Source organism: Prinia subflava, chromosome 8, assembly GCF_021018805.1.
Source record: "Prinia subflava isolate CZ2003 ecotype Zambia chromosome 8, Cam_Psub_1.2, whole genome shotgun sequence".
Lineage (NCBI taxonomy): Eukaryota > Metazoa > Chordata > Aves > Passeriformes > Cisticolidae > Prinia > Prinia subflava.
In genome coordinates, this window is record NC_086254.1 from 20553760 (window position 1) to 20581626 (window position 27867).

General features: G+C 54.5%; 2 protein-coding genes across 2 annotated transcripts; one reads left to right on the top strand and one right to left on the bottom strand.

Annotated features, from left to right (window-relative positions):
- Window positions 1–2246: 2246 nt before the first annotated feature.
- Window positions 2247–23771, bottom strand: EFTUD2 (elongation factor Tu GTP binding domain containing 2). Its single transcript, XM_063403898.1, has 28 exons — window positions 23641–23771; window positions 23366–23471; window positions 22478–22643; window positions 21954–22032; window positions 19806–19881; window positions 19226–19291; window positions 18939–18974; window positions 18060–18150; window positions 17118–17200; window positions 16475–16641; window positions 15350–15474; window positions 13709–13772; window positions 13254–13344; window positions 12346–12481; window positions 11932–12059; window positions 10712–10905; window positions 10463–10574; window positions 10093–10233; window positions 9544–9645; window positions 8979–9061; window positions 7276–7362; window positions 6913–7039; window positions 6365–6452; window positions 5900–6018; window positions 5417–5511; window positions 4502–4655; window positions 3483–3590; window positions 2247–2916 (listed from the first exon to the last, which is right to left on the bottom strand). Exons 2-28 carry the CDS (start codon window positions 23468–23470, stop codon window positions 2821–2823), a joined length of 2919 nt encoding a protein of 972 aa, XP_063259968.1. The 5' UTR covers window position 23471; window positions 23641–23771; the 3' UTR covers window positions 2247–2820.
- A 134-nt stretch (window positions 23772–23905) lies between these two features.
- Window positions 23906–27603, top strand: CCDC103 (coiled-coil domain containing 103). The gene is made up of 3 exons (XM_063403981.1): window positions 23906–24464; window positions 25373–25505; window positions 26949–27603. The coding sequence occupies exons 1-3, from the start codon at window positions 24256–24258 to the stop codon at window positions 27414–27416; spliced, it is 810 nt and encodes a 269-aa protein (XP_063260051.1). The 5' UTR covers window positions 23906–24255; the 3' UTR covers window positions 27417–27603.
- The last annotated feature ends 264 nt before the right edge of the window (window positions 27604–27867 follow it).

The window sequence follows — 27867 nt, forward strand, 5'->3', positions numbered from 1 at the left end:
AAAGATGGGAATGGAGAGAGCAGGAGCAGGGTGGGAGCAGGGACATTGAGAAGCAGAAAAGGACTGGGGTAGGATGGAGACAGGGACACCAAAGCAGAGTGGGATGGGGAATCAGGAGAAGGACAAGCACAAGGACACAGGGGGGGGACAGTGAGAATGGGGCTGTGGACAGGGACACCAGGACCAGGGTGGAGGCACTGGGAGCAAGACAGGCATGAGGACAGTAGAGGCAGGACTGCAGTCAGGGTCCCCGGGAGTGGGATGGGGACAGGGACACGGGCACGGCACAGGGTGGGGCTCATCCCAGGAGGAGATGGCTGCTCAAGGTGCCATGTCCTGTGGGGGCCTCCCAAGTCCCTGGGGATGAAGACAAATGGGAACAACCAGGGGAGTCAACATAGGATCACTCATTGCTGGTGGCCCTGCTGAGGGTGGGAGCACATCCCCCGGGATATGTCCCAGAGCTGAGCCCTGACCAATTTATGTCAGAGATAAATGACAGGTCCCCCAGTGCGTGATTCCACTGTTTACCCATGCCACGGCCCGGGCAGGCACATCCCTCGGGGCATCCTGCACCCGCACAGATCCTCTGCGTGGGGAAATTCCAGCCACGTGGCCGGGGCTGGGGTCTGGGTCCAGCCGCAAAGTCCCCGCTGTCAGGGCAGAGTTTCCGCGGAAAATCCCCAGCTCACGTACGCGGGGCCAGCTTTGCGGCCGTCGGCCCCGGCGCGGGTCAGCGTTTTCCAGCTGCTGGGAAGGGCTTGCGTGAGAACCGGCTCCTTCCCACGCCTGCCCGGCCGCGTCCTGCCGCCCTCTCCCGGAGTGACGGCCGGGGCGATGCCCGCACCCGCAGGGATCCACCGGGCATCGCAGCCTCGGGGCTCTGCTCTCCGAAAGAAGGTGCGACTGGCACCAATGCCCACCCTGGGTGTTCCCAGGGCCCCGTCCAGCCCCGTTATCCAGCCCTGGAGAGCCCGAGGCTGGGATGATGGATGTCCCCTTCCTGCAACGAACCCGCCCAGAGCAGCCGAGCACTTGGCTCCGGAGCCGGGGGCCATCCCCGAGCCCTGGGACGTGCAGTGCAGCACCGAGCACCGCCAAACCCTGATCCCGCTGCAGCCCTGGCAGGGCTTGTCCCAGGAGACCTCTGGCCTGGTCCCTGCGGGCCCAGTTTGGTACTGGGATGTACTGGGAGGTGACAAGCAACCCCAGAGTGGCCAGGGGTTGCCAGGGTTTTAATTCTGCTTGCATCAAGCCAGGACTGAGCCCCACTTGAACATGTCATCGGTGAGGCTGCAGTGCCAGGGCAGATATGGGAGGTGAGGGGGACTCTCCTGGCACTGCCTGGCAGGAAAGGCTGAGCCTGCTGCTAGGGCTGGAGCCCCAGGAGCACATCCCGGGAAAGCTGAGCCTGCTGCTAGGGCTGGAGCCCCCGGAGCACATCCCGGGAAAGCTGAGCCTGCTCCTAGGGCTGGAGCCCGGCACAGCACACCTTCCTACTGGGCCACGGGGTGGGGCAGCAGCACAGCCCAGGGCATGAGGGCAACGCCCACTGACAGGAAATCCTTTCCCTCCCTTGTTTTGATACTCCACTGGCCTGAATTATCCCCCACCACATGCAGTTCCTGCAGAGACCCAGCACCCGGTGGGCGGGCTGGATGTGCTTTCCCATGGATGCTTCCTATCCCGTGCTCATGGCAGCCCAGTGCCTCCCAGCTTGCACCAGCAGCTGGCAGGTTTTGGGAGGGGGAGGAGGCTGTCCTCAGCTTTACCCTCTGCTCCCTCTGTGCCCCAGGGACATCTCAACCCCCTCCAAGTGCAGGGATGCTCCAGGACAGGTTCCCAGGGGTGTCACTGGGATGAATGAGGCTGCCAGGGCCAAACTTGGCATGGCAGCATCAGGGCAGGCCAGGCCACCTCAGGCTGGGGGCAGCCAGGGGACAGGGAGGGCAGGAATGTCCCCAGGAGATGTAAATCAGCCCTGGTTCCACAGCACATACTTGGGACAGAACTAGGGCAGAGTTCAGAGTGAGAGGCAGAGCAGGGAGTGGAGAGGGAGCACTAAAAATCTCTCAGAGGATGAACAGCTGATGAAATCTCTGAAAACTCGGCAAGATTGAGAGAGAAAGGAAAAAATAGGCCTGGGCTGACTGGTCCATTCACTACCACAGGCAGAAGTGGGATAGCTGGGAGACAGGGAATCCTTGGGAGTGGTACAGTGCTGAGACCAGGGGTAACTGGGGCTGGGGGAAATCGTGACAGTGTGTACTGGAAGCACTGGGAAAGCAGAGCCTCCCCCAGCACTGCCATGTCTGGGCACAATCAGACTAAGCCCAGCCTGGAAATTTGTACCAAATGTTTACAAGGGTTCAAAAAGGGGTACAAAAAGGTAAAAGCCAAACTCATCTCTCCTCCTGGGGAGGCTGGTAAAGCACTGCCCCCACCATCCCCCCCACCAAACCCCCTTTCAGCTGCCTGAAATGCTTGACACAGTTGAGGCCCAGTCCTCAGGAATCCATCCTGACACTGCTCAGTTCCATGTGCTGGAGGAGCCTTTCCAAAGGGAAAATCTTGCTGGAAGAAACAGCAGCTGGAGACTAACAATACAACATGGATCAGGGGTTTGGATCTGGGCTGCTCCCCAGATGGAGAATGCCCACAATTGGTCCATGGAGACTCCTACAGCCATGGAAGGGACCTGAGGAGCAGCTCCCTGCCTGCCCTGAGCCTCCAGGAGCCAGGGCTGGGCAAGCAGGGATGGGGAAGGACTGGCCAGTTCCAGCCAGGGCTCGGGTCAGCCCCCATGCCAGGGCAGCAGGTTCACATGGGGTAGTTGAGAACGACGTCTTGCTTGGCCAGTTCCAGCAACATGGGGTCGTCGAAGAACTTGCTGATGCTCACATCCTCACTCAGGCCCTGCAGGGTAACACAAAGCCAGGGTTATTCCCCATACAGCCACAGCCCAGAGACCCACTGAAGAGACTTTGTGTCCCACACACAGATAAATTTTCAGGCTCCAAAGAAGGCACGAGGTGCTTCTCTGCAGCTTGAAGGCATCTACCACCCCTCAGGAACCTGCAAACGTGGTTTCTGCTGCTGAGCACATCCACCAGCTCAATGCCCCCACAGGGGAGCTTGATTCCCTCTGCAGCCCCTCCAGCCCCTCAGTCCAGCTCACTAAACCAGCACAGAAACCAGTCCCTGCTGTTTCTGCTGGACAAGGGGGCTACACCAGGCCACTGAGGGGTCACACGGGCTAGGAAGGGAGCAGGGCTCAGCAGAGGCCACAGGATCCAGTTTTGGGCTAGAGTCACTGATGGGACTGACAGGCTCTGACAGGCAGCACGGGGGAAGTCCTGGGGCACAAAGGCCATCAGACCCCTCTGGGAACACAGAGGGGACGTGGCACACCCAAGGGACAGCACTGCAACAGCTCAGCTGCTGGGACAGAGGAACACAACAGGGATTTGTCCCAGACATACCTTCCTACGCCTGGTCTTGATCATGAACTCCCTGGCCAGGTGTGGGGCTGGCTGCGGCTCCAGCGGCCGGATGACGATGCTCTTGTCCAAGGGGTCACCAGGCACAATCTGGAACACAGGGCCAGCATGTGAGCGTGATGTTGGGGCTGCTTCAACTTCCTGGAGACCCCAACTGCAACAGGAAACATCCCTGGATCCCACAGACACCCCACCACCCTGTCTGCTCTTCTGGCACACAAAGTCATGTCACTGCTGGTGATCATGCCTCTGAGAAGTCAATACAGTGCTGGAAATTCAAACCAAAGACACGTCTCTTCTCCAGGGAGTACTGCAAGACCCCTGAACACTTCCTAACAGAAGAACCCATGCAAGTCCTGGTCAGCACGACCCCCTCTGCAAACCAGGCATGTTTATTGTTTCACAGCTGAGCCTTGAGCTTTGAAACATCAACCTTTAGGCCAGGGGCTCAGACTGCAGCTGCTGCTCCCATGGAGCTGCACCCCAAACCACTGTGCACCACACAGCTGTGGCTCCCACAGGACCTGATCTGCCCCAGACACAGAAGTGACCAGAGAACAGTATTGTGTCCCAAACTTTGTTTCCTACAGGTTTAAAACATCTTTACCTCTGAGAGGCAAAGGTGAAGTGTGGCAGATGTCAAACTTCCTATGGCAGATCGGTGAGTCCAAGCCAGACCCCAAGATTTCTGCTGCCCAGGCTGCAGAGCATGAAGTGGACCCAAACAGGTTCCCTCCTCCCAAGGGGGATGTCCCCTCCCCAGGACCCTGACACTCAGCCAGCAGCAGCTTTCAGGGCTCCCTCACTGGGACTGGGAGTGATGGGACTTGGAACAAAGCCCTGGCAGACATGGAACAGCTGGTGCACAAAGCCTCCCCAAGATCCTCTGAGGATGTTCTCCAGAGCTTTCCTGCTCTGTTGGAGCTGTGGCACTGAGAACACCTGCCTGGTGCCTGATCCTACCTGTCCCTCTTCCCCATCTCCCCAGGGCATGGACTCACCTGCCAGTGGTGGAAGACAGAGAGAGAGAAGGCTTGTCCCTGCGTGTGGGTCCTCAAGTCTGTCTCAAACCCAAAGGAATCGATGGCTGGGATGAAGGCTTTGATGGTGTAGAGGGGAGAGCCTGGGATCGGAGCATCCTGGGTCACGTGGCCTCTGCAAACATGGCAAAGGATCAGCACTCCTATGTGCCACAGAATCATGGACTGGTCTGGGTGGGAAGGGACCTCGAACCCCACACAGTTCCAACCCCTATACCACAGGCAGAGACACCTTCCACTATTGCAGGTTGCTCCAAGCCCTGTCCAACCCAGCCTTGGACACTTCCAGGGATGGGGCAGCCACAGCTTCTCTGGGTAACCTGTTCCAGGGACTCCCCACCCTCATAGCCAAGAATTTCTTCCCAATATCCCATTTAACCCTGTTTTTGGCAGTGGGAAGCCATTCCTCCTTGTCCTGGCCCTTTTCCAGCTCTCTTGGAGCCCCTTCAGGCATTAGAAGGGGCTCTAAGGTTTCCCTGGAGCCTTCTCTTCTCCAGGTTGAACCACCCCAGATCTCCCAACCCATTTTTACAGCGAAGTTGCTCCAGCCCCCTGAGCATCTTCCTGGCCTTGTCTGGAGCCACTGAAGAAGGTCCAAGTCCTTCCTGTGCTGGGGCCCCAGGGCTGAGCAGAGTGCTTTGTACATTCTCCTCTCTGACACTCAGGAAGAACCAGGCACAACCCAAAGGCTGCGTGTGATCCTGAACATCCCTCCCTGCGCTGCTCGGGGCCAGGATCAGTCAGGAAGCTTCCAGCTGTCACTTCATGCAGACTTCACCCTCTGCACCAGTGCCAGCACTGTGGAATTCTCCAGCAGCCCAGACCCCAACGCTGCTGCTGTGCAAAGCCCCACTGCAGGCAGCGGGAGCAGCTCACCTGCGCCGGGCCAGCACCGTGTACACGGCGGACACGCAGTCGGCAGGAGCCTGAACCTCCACGAAGTAGTAGGGCTCCATCAGGCGGGGGGTGGCCTGTGAGGGGACAGGGGACAGCCACTGAGCCTCCCGCAGCACCAGCACAGCTCAAGTTCTCTGGTCAAACCCAGCACCTGATGAGATTACAGGGTTCCTGCTGCCCCAAGGCTGCCCAAACCAACATCAAAAACACCAAAAGGACCTTTTCTCCCTCTGGGCACGAGTCACACCTCCCTGTCCCCCATGCCCACCCTTTCCAGCAAGCCCAGCAGGAGAGAGAGAGAGAGAGAGAGCAGATGCACAGCAATTTCCATCCAGGCTGGAACGCAGGCCTGTAGGAGTCGTGTGCCAGCCCACAAGGGCGCTGCAGACATTGCTGGGTGGATGAGTCAGTGTGCACCCACAGCCCCGGGGCAGCTCCCCGGGGATCAGATCAAACCCTCACCATGAGGAAGGCGGAGTACACGACCCTGCGGGCCGTGGGGATGATCTGCCCTCCGCCCCTGTGCAAGGGCTCCTGAGCAATCACCGCGTCCAGGATCTTGAACTTCACATTGCGGATCACTGCCAAGGGAGAAACGACAGCCAGTGACCCTGGGGGACGTTCCCTGCCAGCACCAACCACATCCCCAGATGCCCAAATGCCCAGAGCCACCAGCAGTTCTCCTAAATTTAATTCCAGCAGGGAACGCATGACCACATCATAACCCTGCATATCACAGACTCATGGAATGATTCAGGTTGGAAGGAGCCTTAAAGCTGATCTAGTCCAACTCCTTGCCATGGGCACGGACACATTCCACTAGACCAGGCTGCTCCAAGCCCTGCCCAGCCTGGAACACCTGAATGCTTAGAGACAGAAGAATTTAAATGATCTCATTATCTCAATTTCCTTGCAGGTGCCACTTACATTCATCACAGAGGGGCCCTTCCCTGGTCCCCCACTGGAAGCCCTGCACGATGCTGTCCTTCACCGAGCCCAGCAGAGACTTGTCCACCTAGAGACAGACAGACAGACAGACAGACAGCTTCAGAGCACACACCTCATCACAGCCAGTAACACCCAGTGTTTAAAAGCCAGTTTCCAAAAGAGCAGCAGTGTCCCCCTGTGCCCCCAGTGTCCAACCCTCCCGCTCACAGCTCAACAGTATCGGCACTATATAATTTCTAGAGCACTATAAATTAAGAGTCCACGTTCTGGTGATCCTGAAAGGCAAGGCCATTACTTGCAAATTTTGGCAAGTTGAGGACATTGGCCCAAACAGCAACACCTGAAAAATAACAGGTGACCTGGTAACCAGTGTAGGATCACTGTGGGGAAAGCACAGCAGGCCAGAGCTGTGGCAAACAATGAGCACCCCAAAAGCACCAGGGCATTGCTGAAAGTTCTGGGAGGAGTGGGCACCTCCTGCCACCACAGGACAAAGGTCTCACTGAGGAGGGGCCCCCACTCCTCACCTCTGAGGGCAGTGTGTCATCTACCAGGATGTTTGGGCCAGTGGCGTCTGGCCCAAAGGCCCAGATGGAACGGGCAGCCAGCAAATCCCAGTCGTATTTGGTCTGGAAGAATTCACCCAGCTTCTTTCTGATAGAGAGAAAGGGAAGAAGGTTTAGGAAACAAGGATCTGACCTGCACTCAAAATGTTTTCACAACTCTGTTCTCTTCAGGCACCAAAAGTCTCAGCCAGAGATGCTCACGGACTGGCCGGCAGGAAAACCAAACCAGGATGCCTGCACTGTGCACCCTGCAGATCCCAGCATCCCCTTTCTCCCCAGTTATTTACCTCCAGCTGGATTCCTGCTCTCCCAGATCGCTCATACCTGTTCCATGTTATCTGCACCACTTCATTCTCAATGTCCTCCGCCAGCCCCTTCTCCAGGGGCTCAGCAATCATCGTGATCTTGTTCCTGAGGAGAGACAGCCACCATCAGCCACAGTGATGGAAATGGGGTCACTGGGATGACTGCAGGGATTGGCAGCCCTACACTGCAAAAAAGGGATGTGTCCAGGAAAGGGAAAGGAGCTTGGGAGGGTCTGGAGCACCATGAGTGGCTGAGGGAGCTGGGGAGGGCTCAGCTTGGAGAAAAGGAGGCTCAGGGGGGACCTTGTGGCTCTGCACAGCTCCTGACAGGAGGGGACAGCCGGGGGTGGGGGTCAGACTCTGCTCCCAGGGAACAAAGGACAGGAGGAGAGGGAACGGCCTCAAGTTGAGCCAGAGGAGGTGTAGGTGAGATATTAGGGAAAACTTCTACATAGAAAAGGTTGTAAAGGTTGTATGCCTGGCATAGCTGCCCAGGGCAGTGGTGGAGTCATCATCCCTGGAACTGTTCAAAAAACACGTGGATGTGGCACTTGCTGACGCGGTTTAGTGGTGAACATGATGGTGGTGCTGGATTGACAGTTGGACTTCATTAAGGGTCTTCCCCAACCTTAACACCTCCACGATTCTGTGACTCTGTGACTCTCTGACTGCACCCAGCTTGGATGCAGTTGGGCTGATGAAGCCACCTGCACCCACTGCTGTTCCTGTGAACACAGCCCAAGTGCTCAGCTACTGCTCCCTGGAGCCTGTTCAGCCCCAGGAGGGGACAGCTGAGGGACAGCGTGGCTCCAGCCATCCTGTCTGACATCCAGCCCCTGTCCAAGGCTGCAGGAGGGAGCCCATGGGCCAGGCAAAGTGCCTCTGGGAGCTGTGTCTGACACACTAAATGCTGCCTCAGAGAAACCCCCAGTGCCTGAAAGCCTCCCCCAGCACAGGCCATTCCATGTGCCCAGGTCAAAGTCTGACCTAAGACTGGGAATAACCTGGTCTGGTGGAAGCTGTCCCTGCCCACAGAAGGACTGAGAACTGGAGGTCTTTAAGGTTGCTTTCAACCCAACCCATCCTGTGTTTCTGTGAAGACTGGAACCTCTCTGCTCCCAGGAATAAGGCTGCCAAACGTGGCGAGACTGTCTCAGAATAAAGGAAGGGAACAGAGGAGAGTCTACTTCAGCAGATCATGATTTCTCTGAAAATTCAGGTATGGGCAACCTGTGCACACAGATCTCCCCCATGTTCCCTCCCAGGCCTCCCTCTTCCAATCACATGCACTGTGAGGTGCTGGAGGAGGGAGATGAGAGCAGCTGCAAGGCTCCAGGGCACCACCAGGAAGAACAAACCCAAGATTACATATGGATAAGAGAAGACATAGCTCTTGCTCATGGAATTATTGGGGAAGTTACTGAAGCTCCTTGGCACCTGCTCCAGGGTCCCAGAACACCTCTCAGAACTGCTGAGAACGTGTGACACTTGGGGAAGAAGGAGAATGTGGATCTGTCTTTATCCCCTCTATTCTGAGAGCTCCTACACAGCACAGGAACATCCCTGGGACTCTGGTGTGCTCCTGAGGAGTTCAGCTCAGTGGGACATTGCTCACTCAGGCATGTGCCACTGGGTGGACAACAGCCAGTGGGAACAGCCCCCTTGGAGGGGACAGACCCTCCCTCTGCCCCCTCCCATGCCCAGCTCGCCCAGAGCCCTTACTTCTTGTTGGGTGTCTCAGCAAAGCACTTCAGGGAGGATGTTTCCACCACTGTCTCACAGAATGTCACCACTGGATCAGCCACCTGAAAGAACAAAAGGTTTGTAAGGTTTCCAGTACTTTTTTGTTTGTAAAAAGACTGCTTGAAATCTCTGAAAACCTGCAAGGAAAAGCCAATTCAACTAGCATTGTTTTAATCAGGGTTGTGTATGAAGCACTGAGGCTTTCAAATGAGACAGAAAAATTTAAATCCAATTCCAGGTATGAAAAATTCTGCTCAATTTATTTATTTGATGCTAGCCAGGCAATGGCTGAAGCACAGGGGAAGGCTGGAGTATGGAAAACTCCTCTCGAAGCCAATGTGCAGTCTCTCAGTCCCATTGGTGTGACAGTTAGGCTGTAAGAGCCCCTTTTACACCCTAACAGCTTTTTTTTTTACTTTTACAGGAATGTGACAAAATCCATTCTGTATGTTCAGGCAGATTCTTTTTCTTATCCTTCTGAGAGAGGGGACCAAAACCCTGTCCAGGGTTTCCAGTGGGGAAAATCCCTCTCCCGTCCCCTCACCTTGATGTCAATCTCGGAATACATCTTCCGCAGATCGTGCATCACACAGTCCAGGTACAGCTCTCCTGTTCCCAGGATCACGTGCTCCCCAGACTCTTCCACCTGGAAGAGAAGAGAGGGACTCAGCTGGCAGCCCCCCTGCTTACTGCTCCTGCCTTCCAGGCTCCTACTCAAGCCTGAGGAAGGATCAGCCTTAAATATACTTGTTGGAGTCAGAACAGCCCAAGGAAAGCTCCCACGGCCTTTTCCAGGAGGAAGTGCTGCTGGGCTCTGCAGAAAGCTGCTTCCCTGGCACACCAGGGTGTGTGTTTTTCTGCTGGATTTACACTTTTCTGCTATTTCTACATAATTTATGAGATCAACTCAAACAGCATGAAAAGACCCACAACAAACATAACAACCTGTGGTAAAAAAAATTATTATTTTGAAGATTAGCCCAGAGGCAGCCCCCAGCACTGGCTGGAAACAGCCATACACACACAGAATCAGACAAGCTAAGGCTGGAAGGCACCTCTGGAAAGCACCTAATCCAACCGCCCCCAGCAGTACCTTAGTTGTAAGTGAGGGGTAGCTCTTGTTGACTTTGCGGAGACCATCCAACATTTTGGGGAGCTCTGAGGGGTTCACTGGCTCCACAGCTATTTTGATAACAGATGTGGTGTTGAACTTCAAGGGACGGAAGATCTGAGCCTGGAACCAGAGAGAACAAAGAGCTGAAACTGCATCCCTACATGTCCTCAGGGTAAGACACAGCATGTGAAACTCTTTCCCTCTGTGGCTCTTTAGCTCTGGCTCTGAGAGTCTTCAGCCTCACCATGGGAGCAGACAGGGATTCTTTAACCCCACAGGGGAGCTCTGGGGCTGTAGCCCATCACCTTGCCTCCCTGGCAGGCTGAGCAGTGCCAGCCAGGCACGGTACCTCCTCATTGCCCCGCGGCTCCGTCACAGTCGCCGTCTTCACTATGGGCTGGTCCACGCCCTCGATCAGCACCCAGTTGCCAGCAGGAACCCTGTTCACCTCAATGTGATACCTGAAAGGCAGGAGAGCACCTCTGCACCCTCAGACCTTCCAGCACCTTCCCGGTCCCTCTCTCTGGCAGCTCTCCCTCCCTCCCCTGACCCCGGGTGACTCCTCTCCCAACTAAGGCATTGCCAGAGCTTTCCGTACCTTGCAACTGAGATCCAGAGGCGTCCCACGGTGCAGATCTGGGAATCCTCCTCATCTTCCAGGGTGTAGTTCTCCCCAAGGACCTTCACAGGCTGCCCAGCGTGGATGGTGCCACTGAGCACCCTGCCAAAGGCGTGGAACTGCACACCATCATCAGTGCTGTACATTTTGGTTGTGTGACACATCAAGGGACCCTTTCCGTGACACAGAGATACAGAAATGAGCTTCTTTCAAAACACAGTCAGGAAATAGACACAGACCTGGCAGGACTGGACTCTGATGATCCTTATGGATCTCTTCCAACTCAAAATATTCTATGATTTGTGGATAAAAGGGATTAATGGGCTGGAATTTAGAAATAATTGCTTTGATTTGCCAAGTCCTTCAGTTCCTGCCACTGCAAGCCCTACATCTCCTTGCCCAGTATGGAAAGCCCTGGAATGACCGTGGTGGACTGTTCTGGAGCTCCTGTCCTTACTCTTGTAGAGCAGCAAATGGTGGCTGGGACAAAGCCATGGGGGAAAATGTCACCTGCTGGCCTGCAAACCTGCTCAGGGCAGAGCACCTGAGCCCCCCAAGATCACAGCTTCCAGTGCCACAAGGTCACTCCACACTGGTGATGTGACAGTCACCACTGTGGAGTTTTATGTGGATAATCACAACTCATTAAAAAAACAAAAGATTAATTTTCTCTGCAGACATCAAGGCAAAAGTCACAGGCAAATTTCTCACTCAGCTGCTGGCGTTGGTGGCTCCAGACAACTCCGAATGACAGCTCAGTGCAAGCTGTTGGAGGAGGAAGGGTTTGCAGGGCTGGGAGAAGAAAGGTGCTGACTAACTAACACAGGGTTATTTTTATCAGCACCATGCAGTTTTTTCGAGTTTGGAGAGAGAATCAAACTTCAAGGAAAAGGGACAAAAAGACTGCAAAAGGACATAAAACCACCCTGCAGCTCCCACATGCTCTGGAGTCCTGACCTAGTCCTGTTCTTCTCTGAACACTGTGAAACAATTCCCTCTCTCCAGGGCTGCCCTGGCAGGCAGCTGAAGCTCCTTGGAGTGAAGAGATTTGTAGCAGTGTCGGGTGAGAGGTTTCAGAGTGCTGCAAGTCAAATCTGTGCAGATAGCTGGCTGGGAGGCAGCTGCCCTGGCAGGGCAGGGGGAGCAGAGCTGCTGGCGTTGGTTTTGCACGCTCAGAGCAAACACAGGAGTTTCCTTACGTCAGGGTCACACTCGCTCATGGCCTCCCCCAGGTCGGAGTCGACACCGCCGGTGTAGGTGTGCTCAATTTTGGTCTTGGCCCCCACTTTTGGGGAGGGGATGTGCTGCACACACATGTCCACAAAGCCTGGAACAGAGACACTTGGTGAGGACAGGGTTAACCAGTGCAGAGGAAAGAAATGGACTCTAAACACAAGGCACAGCCACGGTGACTGCAGCACCCACAGCAGCAGGGGAGAGGTGAGCACTGTCTCAGGCTGTTCTGTGGGCAAGTAGGTCATAGTTTAGATTTGGGAAATTGAGCAGGATCTGGGAAAATTAGCACTCCTTGGCCAAAATAAAACCCTCAACTCTTGGTGTGAGGTACTGGGGATATAAGGAGGACTGTGGAGGGGAAGACAAACAGCTTGTACCTGTGAACTCCCCAAAGAACTTCTTGCAGACGAGCCGCAGGAGGGGCCGGATGTTCAGTTTCAATTCCTCTTTGGTCAGGTGGATGCCAAGTTCATCCAGAGTCCTGGGCAGGGTCGTGTCCACATCCCCCACCACCTGCAAGACAAGTCCCACTCTCAGGTTCACTGTGGGGGTCCCAGTCTGTACCTCCTCAGTGCAGCCACTGGGCCCGCACTGATTTAGAGCTCACACGAGAGCCAGATGGGCCAATTCACAGAATTGTGGAATCATTAGGGCTGGAAAAGCCCTCCATTGATCCCAACCATTCCCCCAGCACTGCCAAGGCCACTACTAGATCATGTAAGTCCCCAGGTGCCACATTTACATGGCTTTTACATTCTTCCAGGCATGGTGACTCCACCACTGCCCTGCGCAGCTGTGCCAGGACTGGACAACCATTTGGGAGAAGAAATTTTTCCTAATCTTTAATCTAAACCTCCCCCTGCACAGCCTGAGGCCTTTTCCCTTGTCCTGTCCCTGTTGCCTGGGAGCAAAGCCCAACCCTCCCCAGCTGCCTCCTCTCATCAGGGAGTTGTAGAAAGCAAGAGGGTCCCCCTTGAGCCTCCTTTTCTCCAGGTTAAGACCCCAAACTCCTCCTCATCTGACTAGTGCTCCAAGTCTCTGCTCCAAGTCCAAGCACTGTCACTTGATTGCAATCAGGGCACACAAGAAGAGCAAGGACTGTTCTATTCACTGCAAATACGACACTGCATTTGCAAGAAATAAGGATTACTCTGCACCTCCAAGCCCACCCTGTGCAGATCCCACTGCAGAATGGGACAGGACCAGACCCACCAGCCAACACCCAGTGCCCAGCCCCAGCTGCTCCTGCCTGGAGCTGTGGGAGGGAGAATGACCCACCACAGACCTGAGCCAAGATCTTGTACAGGGGTTCCAGAATGAACTCCACAAAGCTGCGCTGGGAGCTGCTCGTCGGGGCCTTTTTGGTGAACTTGCGGCTGTTGGAGATCAGAGAGGTGAGGAGCAAGAACTGCAGCCTGCCAGCACCCCTACACAGCCCCTGCTCCTCCCAGCTTCTCCTCTTCTCCCTCCCAATCCCCTGGGAAGTTGTCAGGGACACATGGGCCAGGCTATTCCAAATGAAGGCCAGAGGAGCCTCTCTGCTCCTGCTTGGATTCAAGAGAACCATGTGGATTCACATTAGGCAGGAGGCCCGACTCAACTGTTCCCAGGTACTACTCCACCACAGGATCATAGGATCAGGAGTGACCTTGGGTGGTCATCTAGTCCACATTCTACAGGGAATGGAGGGAGAAAACTCAGGAATAAAGCAACATTAAAACATTTAAACAGGGTTCTTACGTCTTCGGATTGAAGTAGATGTCACCCCAAAGCCGCTTCGCAAACTCCTGGTAATTGATGTCTCCTAAAGGAAAAAGCAAATGAAAAGGTCTCTCAGATGTCACTGCTTTTCTCTTAGCTTAAAAATCCTTATTTTTTGGCTTTTAAAACAAGCCTGAGGATTCAATTTAATGAACTGATGCTGATGAGTGAATGCCTCATCCCAATTCTCAGTGAAAGATTAAGCACTGTCCTGGGGAGACCAGGCTGAGATGAGCAGAAAGAGGCCACTGGGGATGTCCCCAGCAGCCCAGGGACACTGCAGTTCACAGACTGACCCCTCAGGAACACTCCAGCTCTCTGCTACCCACGGGGTCAGAGCTGGGGAGTGCTGCAGGAGCCCAGCCACATCTGCTGCACTTCCAAACAGGAACGCTGTGACTGCTGCTGCAGCGCCAAGGTGCTGGAATGGCCTCCACCTCTGGGTCCTGCAGGCTCAGCACCAGCATTTTCTGCCCTGCTGAACATCTCCAGGTTCCTTTCTCTTTCTCGAGGAGCACACAGCCAAACAGCCAGTGCTGAAGGTCCAGTGCAGTGCTGACTGTCATGGTGAATTTACAAATACCAGGATAGGATGAGAACCTACAGCAGGTTCCAAACAAGCCTTTGCTGTGGGCAGATGTGTGAGCACAAGGAATTTCCCAGTGGGTGCAGTCTGGACACTGATGCTGCTCTAACTCCTGTTAGCTGACATGTGGTGGCTGCACATACAATTCCTGGTGACCAGAATCCACCATTCCCAACTCCGAGCACCCACTCAGCTCCTGCCTTCCCCCCCTGGTTGGCATCTCCTGCCAACTGTGCTGTCCTCAGCCCCCAAGGAGGGGTCTCACCCCAGCAGGCTCTGAGTTAATGCTGTGACACTCAGGGAGCTCATTTATTGCTCCAAACTCTCAGGACACGTGACAGTCCTGACACCATCAGTCCCTGACCTCTACAACTTCATCCTCCCTCAGGCCAAGTTCTCTGCAAGAGCTGGCCCAGCTGCTTTACAACCTCCTTCTTCCCCTGCTTTTGGCTCCTACAGACCCCCAAATTCCCCAGTGGGGGACTTCAAAAACCTGGGCTGTGCAGCTGCTAATGCCAGCACGGAGCCCGCTGCTACACGCAGCAGATTGCCTTGAGTGGGCACCTGGGGAGCAGAAAATTAAATCCAAGCCAGAAAAAGGCAGTTTCTTAAAAAAGAAAGAGGGCAAGAGTGCAAAACCTTGTGGGCGAAGCTTGTGCCCAGCTGCAGCTGAGTCTTGGACTTTTGGGAAAAGGCAGGAAGAGCTTAACTGCTTCACTCCTGAGCTGCCAACAAGGAGGCAAAGCACAACACACACACACCTGCCTCCAACTGCTTGTTACTTCTGCTTAGGGAATGAAAAAAATCTTGGCTTCTGACTTAAGGAACATTTATGAGGAGAAAATATCTTGCTAAAACTGTGTTTCTGCTTTTTAACCCCCGAGGCTCAGCTCTGCAGCACCACTCAGCTCTCAGCAATTCCAGAACACAAACACTGGCCATGTGCAGGGGAAGCTGAACGGCTTATAAAACCTCCACAAGAAAGGTTGGGAAATGAGATGCTGAAGTGCACCAGGTTTGTGGCTAATCCTTACCATATGTGTCTGCATAAATCTTTGCAAAAGACCCCAGTGTGAAGCAGATGCTGTACTGAGAGCTGGAGAAGCACACGTTCCCCAGAAGGGGAGACAGCACGAGGTTCTCGTCGGTGGAATACATGCTGAGAGGAGAAAAATAAAACCAAATCAATGTTATGAACCAAAGAAGACACTTCAACCCACTTCCCACACCCTACAGGAGTGACAGGCAAGGAGCCTGCATTGCCAAAAAGCATCTTTAAACAGGCTGCAGCTTGCTTGCCATCAGAATCTCAGGGTCAGGAACATTTTCTGCCTATAAACTTCAAAGCATTAATGTGCAAAGATTTAAAGATCCTAGAACTAAAAAGTTACCAGCACAAATGCCTCATATTTTTTATCTGGGATAATTTTTCTTCTCCTAAAAAAGCAGCCAAGTTGGTCAACCAAGTAAGGGAAAAGAAAATATAGGGATATAATTTAATCCAAACAGGTTTAATGAGCTCACAGCCGTGCTAGGCAGGGTGAATTACCCTGCTCCCAGCTTCCTGATGCCAGCACACACTGAACAGAGACATGCCAGGGAGCTTGTGTGCAAATCACACACACTTGAAGGGTAGAATGCTGTTAAAAAATCCCTGGATGCAGAAGAACCCACAGAAACAATGCATGGCTACTAAGATATCCCTCCCTTTCCTGAGCAGGGCTGGCAAGGAGATTGGATTGTGTGAGTATCATAATCCTTGCTCAGGAGTTGAGACAGCAAATCCTCTCTTAGTTTTGTAGCAAGTATTTAGGAGCTTTGAGACATCTCAACCTCCAATTTAGGATACAACCTGAACCATTTCAGTGTATTTGAGACACTTGGGAGCACAAATTCCCTGCTCTGGTCAGATGTCCACTTTCTCTAGTTTTGAATGAAGGAAAAATGAAATGGGGCGTCGGAAATGAAATCCCCTGGAGTTTGCCAGGAAGAGCCAATCCTGCTTAATTCAACATATTAACTGAGATGAACTTCCAGTGGTTTCTATGACTTGACACATCAAGAGACAAACCTGAGTTTTCAGGCACATGCAAGGCTCACAGAGAGCCATGGGACAGGGACAGCAAGCACAAACCATGCATCACCCCAAGCACCCTCACCTGATCAGCCCATTAACTTCATCCACGATGTGTCTGAGTTTGTAATAAGCATCTGTGGGGGGCAGTTTCAGCTCCAGGATGAGTCTGTCGATCTTGTTGATGCACACAGTCACTGCCAGCCTCTCCTGAACCGCGTGCTTGATCAGCCTCTCCGTGTTCAGCATCACCTGCGGGGAGCAGTGAGCTCAGAGCCCCAGGAAAGCCTCCACAAAATGCTATCTGGGGCGTGAGAGGCAACCAGTGACCCTTACTCTGCTGCCAGGCTGCAGAAAAGCCCAAGTTCAGCAACCAGCAATCAGCTAATCCTCCCAAAATTCAGAAATAGGTGCTAACCCAACCAAATTCCTTGAATCCAACCCTGTGGACAGCTCTGATATAAATAACCTGCTCAGTTTTAGGTATCATGGGGATGGAGATGCACACAAGTCAGATAATCAGCCTACGGGCCACAGCATCACATCAGCCTGGACACAGCAGCTAGAGGCTTGGCTGTCTGTTCAGATGGAAAACACCCTCACTTCCCAAACCGTCCTCCAAAAGCCCTTCACCCCAGAAAGCTGAACCCATCCCAGGCCCTCATGCTAAGGCAGGAGCACAGACTCCAGAGGGAAGGATGTAAGCCCCAGGAGAAGGTGGCACTCACCCCCTCGGCCGCGTCGATGAAGAGCACGACGCCGTCCGAGATGCGAAGGCCGGCTGTCACCTCGTCAGAGAAGTTCACGTGACCTTCAAAACCACACAAAGGTGGGCAGTGAGAAGCAGTGAGCCCTGCTGCAGCAGCAGCACACAGGGTGGGAAGCCATGAGGCTCTGCAGATTCCTCTGGTTGCTGGTACCCAGAGAGGCAGAATGGAGATGGTTCCTCCTCAGACAGGGACCTGGGAGCGGCTGCCAGAGCTCCCCATGGGGATTTAGCCTCAGCTCTAATGCTATTTTTTGAGAACGCACACAACTTGTTTAACAGGCACTTTTCCTCACATTTGTGACTGTTTTTCTCACAGCTCTGTGCACGTAGCTCGGGAAAAGGAGGAAGATTTCTTCTCAAAAACAGATGCCTCTCTCCCAGCCTCCTCCTGCGCTCTAACCTCTGTCATCCTGAGCTGTAGCTCAGCAGATGTGTCCCAAGACCTTCTTCCCTAAAGTTTCTTATAAGTTGATCTGTGATTACATCCCCTCCACAGGAGCCTGTCAGAAGCCTGTCTGAAGAACTTGCTGAGTCTCAGTGTGGGGCGACAGCATTTGAGCAAAGCAGGGTCCCCCTGCACATGGCAATACCTGGGAAAGGAAATTCTACCTGTGCTGCTTGAGTGAAACACCTCTTCAGCCTCACCAGCCCTCAATTAGGCCAGCCCAACACAAACATGAGCCTGACTTGTCCCTGCCCGTGAGAGGGGATTGGAACTAGATGGACTTTAAGGTCCCTTCACCCCAAACCATCCTGGGTGATTATGGGTCAGTACTGCTGGAAGTGACTTCACTGGAATGAACTCAGCTGAAGGCTCAGGACCAGGCTGGAATCAACTATAGACAGTACAAAACAAAGCTAAGTGCTTCCCACAGCAGGATTTTCAGGACTGCACAATCACCTGGAGTGTCAATGATGTTGAAGAGGAAAGACTTTCCTTTGGTGTCTGGTAGGACAATCGTCACTGGGGTGCTCTTGATCCCCACCCCCCTCTGAAACACATGAAACCAGGATTACAGGCACAGAAAAAATAAACAAAAGGATCGCCACGTACAGATGTAGAAGATCAAGGAAAAATCAGAAAGATGGAAAGAAGTAAACATTCATCCTGGAAGAGAGTAATAACCTCAGATCACCAACACACCCAGCCCACCTCTCCCATCTGTACTGGTCAGACTGGGGAGCCACCACTGCACCCTCCACACCTGATTTCAGCTGAGGAGGTACTACAGGCAATACACAGAATGTGGGGGTGTGTTTGTGCTTTCACGCTCTGCTGCCACCAAGTTACACCTCAAAGCACAAGATTTAATCACACAGAGTATAAAGCAGAACATTGAGAGAAGAAATAAAATGCTTTTAAGGATTGTTCTGGTCAAGACACAAAATAACATTCCCACTCATGCCCAGACACATGGAGTCAGAGCTAAGGAAAACAAGGAGAAATGCATTTATTTTGAAATATTTTTTTTCCTCATCTACCACTGCTGCAAACCTCTTCCTCCTTTTTCTCTCAAAGTAAGAATTATCCCCAGACTGGGGTGACTCTGCTGTAGATTTAACATTAAACAGGATATAAAATCATATGTGGAGTTGAGGGAAGGAAGTTGGATCAGGAATCTTCCTGAGGTAAACAAGAGGAGCAGATTGTTTTATTGATAAAGAAAATAACCAAAACGTGGAAGGCACAGAAAGGCATTAAAATGGACAAGGGAACTGCTTACAGCAACTGTGAGTAAAGCATGAGACAACTGGATGAAATCACTACAAGACCACTCACCTCCTGCTCTGTGAACAATATATCAGTGTAGCAGAGCTGCAAAGGCAAAACAAAAATCAGTCTCACATTTTGGTATCAGACATTCAGTTTGAAGCAGGACACAATAACTCTGACACATCACTGAGGTGACAAGTAAGGGTCAGAAGCAGAATTAGGACTGAGCTCTGGCTTCTCAATCCTACATTCCAGTCACTGAACCACCTTGTCCCATGCACAGTCACCCTCCCTCAGGATGTAAAAGCCACCCTGTGTTCCCCAGGGCAGGAATTTCCCAGCAGCTCACTCACATCCTGGTCGTAGCGCTTCCGGATTTCCGGGTGCGTCTGCTCTATCAGGCAGTCAACAAAACACGTCTGGAAAAGAGCAGAGAAAGGAGGTGCCTCTCTTCAGACAGACACAAACACAACCCCATCCCTCCAGTGGCAGCACAGAGCACGCTGAGCAGGTTATTGTAAAACCTGCACATTCAACCTACCAAAAAATCTACAAATTTCACAGGGAAACACAGCGCCAGGACAAGGGGGAATGGCCTTAAGGAGGGCAGGGTTAAATGGGATATTGGGAAGAAGGTGGGCAGGCCCTGGCACAGGCTGCCCAGAGAAGCTGGGGCTGCCCCTGGATCCCTGGAAGTGTCCAAGGCCAGCTTGGAGCAGCCTGGGACAGTGGAAGGTGTCCCTGCCCATGGGAGGGGTGGCACTGGATGGGCTTCAAGGTCCCTTCCAACCCAATCCATCCTTGGATTCTATAAATAAGTGCATGAGCAGGAGGAGCAGAAGGTGCTGCTGCAGAGCACCAGGGGCCAGAGGGCTGGCAGAGCAAGCAGACAGGTCACCACCACCACTCCTGTACCGTGGATATCCACAGTACCTTGCCGTGGTGCAGGTGCCCACACAGGGTCACATTCCGGATCAGCTCCGAGTTGTCCATCAGATCTGCCAGGAAGCTGCAGGAACAAAACACAAAAGGCTGTTGGAGGCTTCTGCTGTGTCTAAGAAAAGCAGGTGCTGCTTTTCAGCTATACTTTCTATCCAAGGTGCCCCTTGAATCCTCGCCAAACTTTTATTCTGCCAATGCCCTGCGGAGGAAGAATCCCACTTTCCAGATGGGGAGGACAAGAGAGTTGGAGTCCCAGACAGATGGCAGTGGGTGGGAGGATACGGAGCTGGCAAAGCTGCCAGCAATGGAATATTATTGAATATTTTTCTTCTCTTCTAGTCAGTACTGGAGCAAAAATCACATCCATGTACTCAGATGATGAAGCACTTCCACTCAAAGCATGGCAGGCAGGCAGGTAAATTGTGGTGCTGGGTAACAAGCACCCCATGGAGCTTTGAAAGCAGCCAGGGGCTCCACAGACCATTAATTCTGATTTTCAAGCCTTAAAACAGTGACATTCCAGGGGCTCAAGGAATTAAGTCTTTTTCAAATCAGCAGCTGAGCTGGGTAATGATGAGCTGGTCACTTCTGGATGGATGCTGGCCAAAAAATAATTGAGATCCTAAATTACCATCCCTAAAAAATAATGGGAGGCTATAAAACATGCAGCCACTGCCAGAGGCCTGCAGAGAATAAGTGCTGTCAAATAATTTCCTTTTTAAACAGATTAAATTTCCACTGATGCAATAGACTTCTTAATGTAAAACATTTTGATTAAGAGCTAAAAAATACAGCAATCAATACTAACCCCGATTAAAACCTTCCTAATTGGTCTGAAAATAAGGCTAAATGGGAAATCAATACCAAGCTTGCAGGTTTCTGGCTACATCCCACAAGGAATTTCTCTTTGCCCATCCTAACCATTTATATCAACAAACAGGAGGAAAATGAATTAATTACAAATGGAATGAGCAGAGCATACAGGGATCAGGGAAGTGGTGAATAATGCAGAGCCCAGGACAGGGACTGAGCCAAAGCAGAGAAAAACCAGCCCCAGCAGCTCGTGGGCTCTGCTCCAGCTCTGCTGAACTCCCCAAGCACTGACACAGCCCTGGGCAGCTGAGGGAGCCCAGAGTGAACATCAGCTCCAGGAACATCCCATCCCCTCTGGAAAACACGAGGCTGCAGGGTGCCAGGCAGAGGCACTGCTCAGCACCAGGGAACTGCTGCTCAGCCACACCTGGAGAAGAACATTTACAACTGGGAAAAACCCTGAGAGGCCACAAAGTGGTGAGAGGAAAGATGAGCCCAAGGAGACTCCCACAGCTCCATCTGCTCATCCCAAAGAGAGACAACACACACACACTGCACACTTAGGGACACAGACCCCCGCCCACCACAATGCACAGGCACTGCTGCAACATCAGACTTTCACCAGAAAAAGCAAAGAACAGTTTTTATTCCACAGAAAACTCGTTTGAGATATTACATCTCCAATTTTAAATGCATTTGGAATTTTTTCCAGGAGGTTTTCTCCCAGTCCTGGTGTCCTAGAAGTGTGTGTGCTTTGGGACACAACCCACAGACCCCCCCAGCACAGCTGCAGTGTCCTGCTGACTGCACAGCACTCAGCATTCACCCAGCACAAAAATTCCCAATGGAAACTGGAACAGATGGGACCTAATCTGAGACTGGGATCAACCCAAATTTCCCAATCTGGTGTGTGCTACACGCTGACCATGTGGATATTTAACAGAGAAGCTGTGACTCCTCCATCTCTGGAAGTGTCCAAGGCCAGGTTGGACACTGGGGCTTTCAGCAACCTGGGATAGTGGAAAGTGTGGATGGCAGGGATGGGACTGGATGGGTTTTAAGGTCCCTTGCAACCCAAACCATTCTAAGAACATTTCCTGAGCCACAGGCTGTTGCTATGGAGCTTGATCTCAGCCCTTGAGGTGAGATTCCCCTTTTGTGTCTACCCTGTGCTGCTGGTGGGAAGGGAAAACGTCTGTGAAATTATCCTGCACTTCCTCTTGTTTTGGGTTCAGAACCTGGGAATTGGCTGCTCTCAGGTCTGTGCTGGGGTCAGTAACACACCAAGCCAGACCCCCAGATCTGCCCCCCCAGCCCCACACTCACTCCATCTCGTAGACAGTGACTGGCAGTGTCTGCTCCATCAGGGAGAACTTCTTGGTTTTCACAGGTTTAATAATGGGCTCTGAAACAAGAGAAAGAACAACAAACTGTTCCCAGAGCCCCTGAACCAGCAGGGTCAGGAATGGCCCCAGGAATGGGGAGTTGTGCCGACAACCCCTCAATTTTCCAGCTGACAGATTCTCTCAGCTGTTTGCAAAGCTGCAGAAGATGGTCACTTCCAGCCAAACCATTCCAGTATATAGGGATTTAAGGAGATCACTTAAACATATTTACTTTTCCCTTAAATAGTTTTCACATCTCTGCTGATTGCTGCTCTTCCAAAGGCACATTTGCTTGGATTTGCAAAAATCACAAGTGCCCAAATCTGCTCACACCAGGCAGAGTTCCTGAGGCTATGGGGGACTCCAAAGGGGCAGGACAGAAGGGAACATTATTTCCCCTTCCCAAGGATCCATTAAGAGCCTTCTCCTCCCTCCACCCCTTCCCACAGCTCCCTCCCCACTGACCAGTGAGTGGCTGTGTGTCCTCCTCCTGCACGATGGTCTCCACCTCAGGCCCATAGACCTCCTCTGCTGTGGGGTAGTACTTCTTGTCCTCGTGCAGCACCACCTCCATCCCGGGGTGCTCCTCGTCGTGCTCCCCCATGTCATCGTCATCATCATCATCCTCCAGCTGCAACCAAGGCTCACCCTCAGCTGCTGTGGAGCCCCGCGAGGGGACAGGCCTGGGGTCACCCCCAAGAGAGGGGGTGAGAGGTCACCCAGAGCAGCCCCAGCACCCCCAGAGGTGCCCTGGGAGCAGCTCCTGGAGGAGCAGAGGGCTCTTCCCACAGCACCTGGATCAGGAACAGCCCCCAGGCTTGCAGGGACACCGGCACAGGCAGCGACTCACACACAGCAAGCCCCCACAAGAACCACCCCTGGGTAACACAACCCCCACCCCACACACACCAGCAGGAGAGGGGAAGGGGCCCCCGCGTTTCCCCCATGGGGCAGCCCCTCTGCTCCCCCCGTGTCCGTGGGGCCTTGCTCTGCCTCCCCCCGAGGCCGCGGCTCCTTGGGCAGCCTCAGCTCCCTCCTGAGGGGGTCCCGAAGGGACACGGATCTCCATGGGACTGACACCAGAACCAGCCAAACCCAGTCCGAGCCGCAGCAGCTCCCAGTTCCCACCGCAATTCCAGCAAGAACTCTTTCTCTTTTCCCCAGGAACAGATTTTGTAAATTCTTTAAACACCAGGCCCACTCCGACCCTCGGGATTCAGACCCCCTGACCGGTCTCACCAGGTGCCGCCCGGGGCAGCAGCAGCCGCGGGCCGGTCCCCGCTCAGGGGCCAGGGCCGGACGAGCCCCGCCGGCTCCAGGGGTCGCTGCCCCTTCTCCCTCCACCCCACTCACCTCGTCCAGGTCTTTGGACTCTCGGCCCAGCTCGTCGTCGTCATCGTCCGAGTCCAACTCGGGCCCGATGTAGTTCCCAAACTCGTCGTACAGGTCGGTGTCCATGCTGGGGGGCGGCAAGAGGCTCGGTGAGGGCGCAGGGACCGAGGGCCGCTGGCCGAACCCGCAGGGCCCGTGGCAGAGGGGGGTCCAGCCCTGGCCCAGCCCCGAATCCCGTCCCTGTCCGGGGGTCCGGCCGTGCCCCAGCCCCGAATCCCGGCCCCGCTCTCCCTCACCTGCCCCGGCTCCGCTCCCGCCGCTGCTCTCGCCGGCGCCGCCGCTGCCGAAGGCCCCCGGGCTGCCCTCGCCGCCTGTCGCGACAGAGCGTCCCGCGCCCGCCGCCAGCGCCGCGCCCACCGGAGAAGCCCCGGGTGGGTCCGGGCCGGGTCGGGGCCGGTCCCGGAGCGTCCCGGGGGCCGCGGGCCGAGCGGGCAGCGCGGGCCGGCGGGGCCGGTTCTGTCAGGCGCGGCCGGGGCAGGCCCGGGGACCTTGCGCGGCCCCGGCGCTCCGGCGGCAGGAGCGGCACTGTCGCGATAGAGAGCGGTCCTGGGGCCGAGGTGTTCGTGCCCCCGCGGGGCTGTCGCGACAGAGCAGGGGGCCCCGGGGGCCGGTGGTGTGTCAGGGCCTGGGGGATTCGCGACAGGGGAGAGGTTCCCAGTTGCCATCCACGTGCGCGGCCTTTAGTCTGTCACAGTGGGGGACCGCAAGGCAGGACTGTCGCGATAAGATCGGGGTTGTCGGGCCAGTCCTGGCAGCGTTGCTGTGACAGAAGCGGGTCCCCGAAACAGTCGCAGGCAGGGCTGTGTTGACAGGAGGGCTCCCTGTGCCCCTAGGCCAGCCCCGCTCCGGGAATGGATCCGGGGATGGGTCCGGGGATGGATCCGGGCATGGGTCCGGGCATGGGTCCGGGCATGGGTCCGGGCATGGGTCCGGCCGGAGCGCTCCCGGCGCTGGAGCGGGAGCTGCGGGCGGCGCTGGCGGAGGACGAGCGGCGGCAGCGGGAGGGCGAGGCCAAGCTGCGGGCGCTGCGCCAGGGCGTCCCTGACTACGGCCAGTTCAGGTCCGGGGCTCGGGGAGCGGCCCGAGGGGCCCGGGAGGAGCCGGGAACTCGTCTGGGGGCTCCGGGACCCCTCGGGGCTGATGGCCCGAGCACTGCTCGTGGGGCACCCGAGGGGCAGCGTGCCCCGGACAGCCGCGGCTCTGAGGACAGAGCCCGCAGGGGCGGGCACTCGGCCGTGGTTGAGATTTGTCCCAAAACGCCTCAGGTGGCCCCGTGTGGGCTGAGATCTGTCCCTGCTCCGTGGCCGGTCTCTGCTGTGGCCAGCAGTGCAATGGCACTGTCCCCTCTCCAGGACACTGTCACCTCTCCGGGACACTGTCCCCTCTTCCCACCCCCAGCCCCCATCTCTCCCCACACCCCCAGGCCATGCTGGGGTGGCAGAAGCAGAGGGGGATGTGTCCCCTGTGCCCTTCCCAGCCTGTTCTTGCTTTATCCAGGGGGTTGTGAGCAGGTTGGGATGGCAGGGTTGCTCCATGGGGCAGTGTTAGGCATTCCCAGTGCCCTCCAAACTCTGGGATTCCCTATGGATCCATCTGGGGGCTCCCTGTCCATTGACATCCAGGATCCATAGGTAGATCCAGGACTTTGACCACACTTGGGAGGTGTTCTGGGGCCAGATAAAATTCCATTCATATCTGTCTTGTTCCCCCATGCCACCTCAGCCCTGAGAGGCAGGAAAACACTTTCAACTGTTTTTTCCCCAAAATATCTTGCCAGTCCCTGTGATGGGATTCCTGAGGGATTTTAGACTGGTTTATCCTTGTACTGGTTAGGGCCTTCTCCTCCAGCCTGTCCAGCCCCTCTGGGTGATCCATATGGCCAAAGTCAGAAACTGGCTCAAAGCAGCAGCTTGAAGCCTCGAAGTGTTTTCTCTTGCCACGTGTCCCTTGTGTCCCTGTTCCCTTTAGGGAGATTGTGCTGGCCTCACACCTGAAGCCTCTGGAGAAGAAGGACAGGCTGGGACAGAGGAGGAATGTGCTGTGGAATCCCTGTGCAGCCCCGACCAAGGCAACACCTGCCCGAGCTGTGGAGATCCCACAGGTGAGGGAGAGGCTGCCAGGGCCCCATCCACAGCTGGAAATGACTTGGGAATCGTCTGGGTGTTAATTGGAATGCCAGAGTTACTCAGGACTCACTCTGGGTGTGAGCCAGCCCTCCCAGACCCCTGGAATATCAGGGTTTGGATCAGCACAGGGTCAGGCTGGTCCCCTTCAGGAAGGGACTGCTCCATCCCTGTGGGAATGGAGGCCTGGCTGCACACCCTGGATCCTGAGCTCCCAGTGCCCCAAAGAGCTCCCAGCAGCTGCAGCCTGGCACCCAGAGCCAGGGCTGTGCACCAGGATCAGCCTGGAACAGCCTCGGGCTGCAGAGATTCTCTGAGCACAGCTGGTGTTTTGCCCATGGTTTAATGACCATGGAAAAGGGCTGAGTTGGGTTAATCCTGACCAAGCCTGACAGGCTCACTGAGTCCCTCGGTGGTGGGAAACAGGGACAGGACATTTTCTGTCCAGGCCATTTGTGATTGGAGTCGCCTCAGTCCTGCCCCTGCCATGGGCTCTGTCCACGCTGGAATGTCCTGGTCACTGGATGTTTCCTATAGATGTTTCCTATGGATGTTTCCCAGGATAAGGCAGTTTCATGGATTGCTTTATAAACAGTCCCAAGGATTGTTTATGATGCTGGATTTCATTGGCCTGTGTTTATTATGAGAACTTTTGTAACTCTCCTGAGAAGCATTGTGTTTCCTTGGACTGAGCAATGATCTCCCCAAGCAAATCCTGCTCCCAGTCCCATCAGCACCAGGCTCAGATCTCCAGAGCTTTTCCCTCTGTGCTCAGCCCCAGCTGATGTCACTTTGCCTTGTTCCCTGGCTGTAGAAAAGCTGCACATTTGCCTCCTTCAGCCTGTGTGTCGGTGACACAGCAGGGATGGGCTCAGCAGTTAATTACAGCTGGTATAAAATGGGATTTCCTTTACCTGGGAATGCCACTTGGAGCTCAGCTCTGAGTCTCTGCTCAGCCACAGACCCAGCAATGCCAAGTGGTACCAGACAGGGCATCTGCACATTTTCTGGGGTTTGCACCTCTCACCTTTCCTCCCTGGTTTTTCCTCTCAGTGCTCAGAGTGTTCCCTGCCCTGCCCTGATCTCCGTGGGCAGGGCAGGGAACCCTACTCAGGCAGGCCACTACTCAGGCAGTGCTGGTGGATCCAGGCTGGGCAGAGAGTCTGACTCTGGTTGGGGTTGGGTTTAACTCCCCAACCATCTGTGTTCACACTGGTGTCACATCTCATCCACACTTCCCCCTGGAGTTCCTGCTTTCTCAGGGTTAAAGGCACCTGGCATTTCCTTGTCTTCCCCTTTTCCCTCCTCATGCTGCCTTGGTAAAAACATCTCCACTGTCCATGGGCTGACCAGGGCAAGGGGATCAAAGTCTTCAAGTGGGAAAAAAACAAAAGGAACTGAGTGTCTCCTTTCTTCTTCAGGAACTGCATCAGCTGCCCAGGACTGCTGCAGAATTTCACAGAGATTGGCGCAGGTGCTTGAAAAGTGGGACAGAGAAATACCAGTTTTTGCTGGAGCTCGGAGGGGAGGCCTTGGGCAGGATCTTCCAGGCTGATGTGGGCTTTGGCCTCCTGGGGGAATTCCTGACAGTGCTGGCAGAGAACATCTGTCCCGGAGACAGAGCTGCCATCCTTCAGATCCTACAGAGCCTGGCGGACACCAAGCGCTTCGGGCTGAACATGGCTCTCCTGAGCCAGGCGGAGAAGGAGAGCAGCCAGGCTTTGTTCAGGAAGCTGCAGGGCAGGGATTGTCAGGCTGCTGGCCAGCCTGGCACCCCAGCCAGCTCTGAGGCAGGGAGGGAAGCCCATCCCATGGAGACCCCCTTGGAAAAGGAGGCTGAGGAGGAGAGGGCAGTGGTGGAGCTGATGAAGTGTTACCAGGTCAGCTGAGGGAGCAGGAGCACCAGGACTGAACAGCAAAAGGGTAAAAGAGGCTCAGAAAAAGGTCAGAGCTTGACTGAGGCATCACCCAGGGCACAAGGTCTGCACAAATAAAGTTTAGCTCCCAAGCTGTGGTGCTGTGATCTCTGAGCAGGGTATCCTCATGGATGGGTATGAGGGTGTCTCTTGGATAAGGAGAAAACCAAGGGAAAGAAAACATGGGGTGGTACTTTTGAAGGAGACAGCCAAACCCAGATAGTCTCCTCTTCCACCCCTGTCTAAAACCTGAGGGGTTTTAGGAGATGTAATCGACGACAATGACAACTCAGGTCCATTTTTTTCCCAAACCCAGTGCAGCAAATGGCAGAGTCACCCCAGCAGAGTGGAACCAGCTACTCCCACCTGCCCTGGAGAAACCCCCAGGCACCTGATGGCAGGGTCCAGGTTCATCCCCCAAGGC